The 6,147-nt window shown below is 53.4% G+C and overlaps 1 protein-coding gene across 2 annotated transcripts in view; it reads right to left on the bottom strand.

The window, feature by feature from the left end:
- Positions 1-427: 427 nt before the first annotated feature.
- The window catches only part of grik5 (glutamate receptor, ionotropic, kainate 5), a 34,664-nt gene continuing 28,944 nt past the window's right edge, over positions 428-6,147 (bottom strand). The window contains exons 19-22 of one of the 2 annotated variants that reach the window (XM_069184650.1): positions 5,824-6,049; positions 5,279-5,407; positions 4,669-4,826; positions 428-2,344 (exon numbers count right to left, since the gene is read on the bottom strand). In XM_069184650.1, coding sequence (XP_069040751.1) covers positions 1,769-2,344; positions 4,669-4,826; positions 5,279-5,407; positions 5,824-6,049 — 1,089 coding nt within the window. In that variant the 3' untranslated portion in view covers positions 428-1,768. The remainder of the gene's footprint in view (positions 2,345-4,668; positions 4,827-5,278; positions 5,408-5,823; positions 6,050-6,147) is intronic. The other variant, XM_069184651.1, reaches the window with a different exon arrangement.

Here is a 6,147-nt window from a genome sequence, read left to right as displayed (position 1 = left end):
ACAGGTGAGACACCCACTGAGAGAGAGACAGGCGAGACACAGACCCACTGAGAGAGAGACGGGGGAGACACAGACCCACTGAGAGAGAGACAGGTGAGATACACCCACTGAAAGAGACAGGCAAGACAGACCCACTGAAAGAGAGACAGGCAAGACACAGACCCACTGAGAGAGAGACAGGCACACTGCATTACATGGAGACAAGTGAGACACACCCACTGAGAGAGAGACAGGCACACTGCAGTACAGACACAGTTGAGATGCAGACACTGAGAGAAACAGGCAGGCAATGCTGTGGCAGTAGCACTGTTGCATGTAGTTGAAGATTTTATTCCAAACGCAGTGTCTCTAGTTTAACTACCCCACCCCTGATCAACAGGCGTTTGAGGACAACAGCCATGAAAATAACAACGCCTGTCAACAGCAGTCTGCGTCTTCAGTTTAATAATCCGTTTGGCAAGAGAATAGAAATATGAAAAATGAGAAATAAAGAAGTTGAAAAAAATCTCTTTAAAGGACATCCATCCCTCTTCCTTTCATCATTCCGAAAATTCATTTTTAACAATAATAAGCATCATAACAATAATCAATCATTTAGATATTTATAGATATATATTATTTTAAAATAAGGTTCTTGTTTAGAAAAAAAGTAGTTTGCTGTTGTTTCCAGTAGACTGGATGTGTATTCCTGTGTCCTAAACTGAGCTGGTCTCCACCCTGCCTTCCACCCTCTCCCTCTCTTCTCTCAGCCCTCTCTCCTCTCCTGTCTCTCTGTTCTCTCAGCCCTGACTCACTCTCCTCTCCTGTCTCTCTCTCTGTTCTCTCAGCCCTGACTCTCTCTCTCTCTCTCCTCCTCTCCTCTCCCGTCTTTCTCCTCTCCCTCTGTTCTCTCAGCCCTGACTCTCTCTCTCTCTCTCCTCCTCTCCTCTCCCTCCTCTTTTCTCTCTCCTCTCCCTCTGTTCACTCAGCCCTGACTCTCGCTTCTCCTCTCCTCTCCCTCCTGTCTCCCCCTCCTCTCTCTCTGTTCTCCTCGTTCATTCCTCTCTCCTGTCTCCAGTCTCTCGCTCTTGCTCATCCTCTGTCAGATGACAGGCACACTCTGTCCAATATCTCCGAGCATACGGAGACTCTCCAAACATTTAACACTGCAGAAGTGTCCCTCTCACTGACAGCACTGCAGGACCACAGCAGAGTCTCTGTCCACTGGAGGAGAGACACAGCTCTCACTGACAGCACTGCAGGACCACAGCAGAGTCTCCATCCACTGGAGGAGAGACACAGCTCTCACTGACAGTCCAACCACAGGGGCAGTGATATCCCTCCCTCATCCCAGCTTTTCACAATTTATGGACAAATTTGAGAAAAAACCCCACTGTACACCCTTAGTCGCAAATTACTTGCTCCCGCACCACCCCAGAACCCCTTCCCAGCATTCTGCAGGCTCTTGGGTAGCCGGTGGCAACAGGAGGACCCAGGACCTCTGGACCAGTCCCTGCAGAGTCTGGGGGGCTCCTGCACCCCGCTAGCTCTCCGAGACGAGTCTCTGCGCTTCCTCAGGTCCTTCGGTAGCAAAACAGTGACGGGGGCAACAGAATCCCAGAAAGAAAGACAGGCCAAACGAAAGAAAAGGAGGAGGAAAGGCAGGAAGCGACTGGTCGGTCTCCAGCCGTGTGTACAGTCCGCTGGGCCCGCCGGGCCGGGCCGGCGCCGGGGGTCTCTGCTCCGGGAGAGGAGGCGCTGGGCCCCTCCTGCACTCCCGGGCCCCGGCTCAGTCCTCGTCCCCCAGCAGGCTGCCGGCGGGCCCCGGGGGGGCGTGTCGGGGCGCCGGGCTGGCGCCCTCGCTGTCCGTGTTGTTGGAGGAGGAGGGGGGCGGCGGGGGCGGCGGGGGCGGCACCAGCGCCAGGCGGGGCGGCGGGGGCGCGATGGAGCGGGTCGAGGAGGCGGCCGACGCCGGGCCCGGCCGCAGGCTCTGGATCCGCCGGCACTCCTGGCAGATGCGGATGTGGGTGCAGCTCCGGGGGGGGGCGGCGGGCGGGGCGGGGGGCGCGGGGGGGGGCGTGGTGTTGGCCCCCAGCGGGTCCTCCAGCAGTCTCTGCGGCCCCGGGCCCATCTCCGCCGGGCCGCCCCCCCCGCCCGTCAGGGGCCCCGCCCCGCTGTACAGCTTCCCGTTGCTCAGGCGCATCTCCCGCGCGAGGCGCAGGGGCCGCGGGGCCCCCAGGGACAGCCGGGCCCCGTAGCGGCCCACGCCCCCCACCCCCAGGGGGCGCCGTCGGCGGGACCGAGAGCTCTTCTTACAGGAGACAGCGTTCCGAAACTCCGACAGCATCTCCTGACACACCGAGACCTGGGAGAGAGAGAGAGAGAGAGAGGGGTCAATACAGACACACTGACTGGACACTCCAGTACATTAACACTGCACTGAGAGAGAGAGGGGTTAATACAGACACACTGACTGGACACTACAGGACATTAACACTGCACTGAGAGAGAGAGGGGTTAATACAGACACACTGACTGGACACTCCAGTACATTAAGACTGCACTGAGAGAGAGAGGGGTTAATACAGACACACTGGCTGGACACTCCAGTACATTAACACTGCACTGAGAGAGAGAGGGGTTCATACAGACACACTGACTGGACACTCCAGTACATTAACACTGCACTGAGAGAGAGGGGGGTTAATACAGACACACTGACTGGACACTCCAGTACATTAACACTGCACTGAGAGAGAGAGGGGTTAATACAGACACACTGGCTGGACACTCCAGTACATTAACACTGCACTGAGAGAGAGAGGGGTTCATACAGACACACTGACTGGACACTCCAGTACATGAACACTGCACTGAGAGAGAGAGAGAGGGGTTAATACAGACACACTGACTGGACACTCCAGTACATGAACACTGCACTGAGAGAGAGAGGGGTTAATACAGACACACTGGCTGGACACTCCAGTACATGAACACTGCACTGAGAGAGAGAGAGAGGGGTTAATACAGACACACTGACTGGACACTCCAGTACATGAACACTGCACTGAGAGAGAGAGAGAGGGGTTAATACAGACACACTGACTGGACACTCCAGTACATGAACACTGCACTGAGAGAGAGAGGGGTTAATACAGACACACTGGCTGGACACTCCAGTACATTAACACTGCACTGAGAGAGAGAGGGGTTCATACAGACACACTGACTGGACACTCCAGTACATGAACACTGCACTGAGAGAGAGAGAGGGGTTAATACAGACACACTGACTGGACACTCCAGTACATTAACACTGCACTGAGAGAGAGAGAGGGGTTCATACAGACACACTGACTGGACACTCCAGTACATGAACACTGCACTGAGAGAGAGAGGGGTTAATACAGACACACTGACTGGACACTCCAGTACATGAACACTGCACTGAGAGAGAGAGAGGGGTTAATACAGACACACTGACTGGACACTCCAGTACATTAACACTGCACTGAGAGAGAGAGGGGTTCATACAGACACACTGACTGGACACTCCAGTACATGAACACTGCACTGAGAGAGAGAGGGGTTCATACAGACACACTGACTGGACACTCCAGTACATGAACACTGCACTGAGAGAGAGAGAGAGGGGTTAATACAGACACACTGACTGGACACTCCAGTACATGAACACTGCACTGAGAGAGAGAGGGGTTAATACAGACACACTGGCTGGACACTCCAGTACATTAACACTGCACTGAGAGAGAGAGGGGTTCATACAGACACACTGACTGGACACTCCAGTACATTAACACTGCACTGAGAGAGAGAGGGGTTCATACAGACACACTGACTGGACACTCCAGTACATGAACACTGCACTGAGAGAGAGGGGTTAATACAGACACACTGGCTGGACACTCCAGTACATTAACACTGCACTGAGAGAGAGAGGGGTTAATACAGACACACTGACTGGACACTCCAGTACATTAACACTGCACTGAGAGAGAGGGGTTAATACAGACACACTGGCTGGACACTCCAGTACATTAACACTGCACTGAGAGAGAGAGGGGTTAATACAGACACACTGACTGGACACTCCAGTACATTAACACTGCACTGAGAGAGAGGGGTTCATACAGACACACTGACTGGACACTCCAGGACATTAACACTGCACTGAGAGAGAGAGAGGGGTTAATACAGACACACTGACTGGACACTCCAGTACATGAACACTGCACTGAGAGAGAGAGGGGTTAATACAGACACACTGGCTGGACACTCCAGTACATTAACACTGCACTGAGAGAGAGAGGGGTTAATACAGACACACTGACTGGACACTCCAGTACATTAACACTGCACTGAGAGAGAGAGGGGTTAATACAGACACACTGACTGGACACTCCAGTACATTAACACTGCACTGAGAGAGAGGGGTTAATACAGACACACTGACTGGACACTCCAGTACATTAACACTGCACTGAGAGAGAGGGGTTAATACAGACACACTGACTGGACACTTCAGTACATTAACACTGCACTGAGAGAGAGGGGTTAATACAGACACACTGCACTGAGAGAGAGCACACAGACTGGCACAAACATAGATACAATGAAGAGTGGACAGACATGATGGCAGAGTGGCGGCGCGCTGTCATAGCAACCTACTGGTGTATGTCTGTGTCTGTTGCTGTGATGTCGTACCTCGTCAGTCTCAGCCGAGCGTCGTGTTGACCAGACAAACTCCATAATGGCGACAAAAACAGCGATGATGAGGCCACAGATCAGCACCACAAAGATGCCTCCAATGTTCTCCATCCCCAGTCCTGAGGTTACAATAAACTATAAATATGTAACACTGTACACACTGTAGAATAATACTATATCACACTGACAGAGTACTGTACACACTGTAGAGTTATACTATATCACACTGACAGAGCACTGTACACACTGTAGAGTTATACTATATCACACTGACAGAGTACTGTACACACTGTAGAATAATACTATATCACACTGACAGAGTACTGTACAGACTATAGAATAATACTATATCACACTGACAGAGTACTGTACAGACTGTAGAATAATACTATATCACACTAGCAGAGTACTGTACAGACTGCAGAATAATACTATATCACACTGACAGAGTACTGTACAGACTGTAGAATAATACTGTATCACACTGACAGAGTACTGTACACACTGTAGAATAACACACACACACTCACACACACTCTATACACACACACTCACTCACACACACACACACCTTTGGCCCGGTGATCCTCCTCCTTGGGACACTGCCCTCCCTCCCACCAGCGCCTCTTCAGGATTTCCAGCCTGTTGTTCTCCTGCAGCTGCAGGATGGCCAGAGTGATCTCATCCCGGAACGGAGAGCCTGAGAGAGGCACAGTCAGACACAGGCTCTCTGGGAAGAGCTGGGAGCACTGAGGTACCTCTGTCCTGTCTCTCCCCTGTTTCTGGTCTCTCTCTCCCCTGTCTCTCCCTCTCACCCCTGTCTCTCCTGTCTCTCTCCCCTGTCTCTCCTGTCTCTCCCTCTCTCCCCTGTCTCTCCCTTGTCTCTCCCTCTCTCCCCTGTCTCTCTCCCTGTCTCCCTCTCTCCCGTCTCTCCCTCTCTCCCCTGTCTCTTCCTCTCTCCCCTGTCTCTCCCTCGTCTCCCCCGTGTCTCTCCCTCTGTCTCTCCCTCTCTCTCCCCTGTCTCTCCCTCTCTCCCTTGTTTCTCCCTCTCTCTCCCTGTCTCTCCCCCCTGTCTCCCCCGTGTCTCTCCCGTCTCTCCCCCGTGTCTCCTCTCACCCAGCGGCATGCCGATGCCGTAGCCCTTGGTGTCCAGCAGGCCCCCGATCTGCGTGAGGTTGCAGTTGAGGCGCCGGTGGTACTCGTTCATGGTGCTCTCCAGCAGGAAGGCGTACTTGGAGTTGAGCACGCGGGCGATGCCCTCCTCCGTGCTCTTCACAAACACGCTGGGCTGCTTGGACAGCATGTAGTTCCACATGCGCTGGTACGTCTGGTAGCGCGAGTTCTGGAGAGGAGAGGGGAGAGAGTGGGGGGGAGAGGGGAGGGGAGAGAGGAGGGAGAGAGGGGAGAGATGGGGGAGAGAGGAGGGAGAGAGGGGAGGGG

Source organism: Lepisosteus oculatus, chromosome 27 (assembly GCF_040954835.1).
Source record: "Lepisosteus oculatus isolate fLepOcu1 chromosome 27, fLepOcu1.hap2, whole genome shotgun sequence".
In the NCBI taxonomy this organism is placed as follows: Eukaryota; Metazoa; Chordata; class Actinopteri; order Semionotiformes; family Lepisosteidae; genus Lepisosteus; species Lepisosteus oculatus.
The sequence above is the reverse complement of the archived record's forward strand: the minus strand, read 5'-3'. Positions and strand labels throughout refer to the sequence as shown.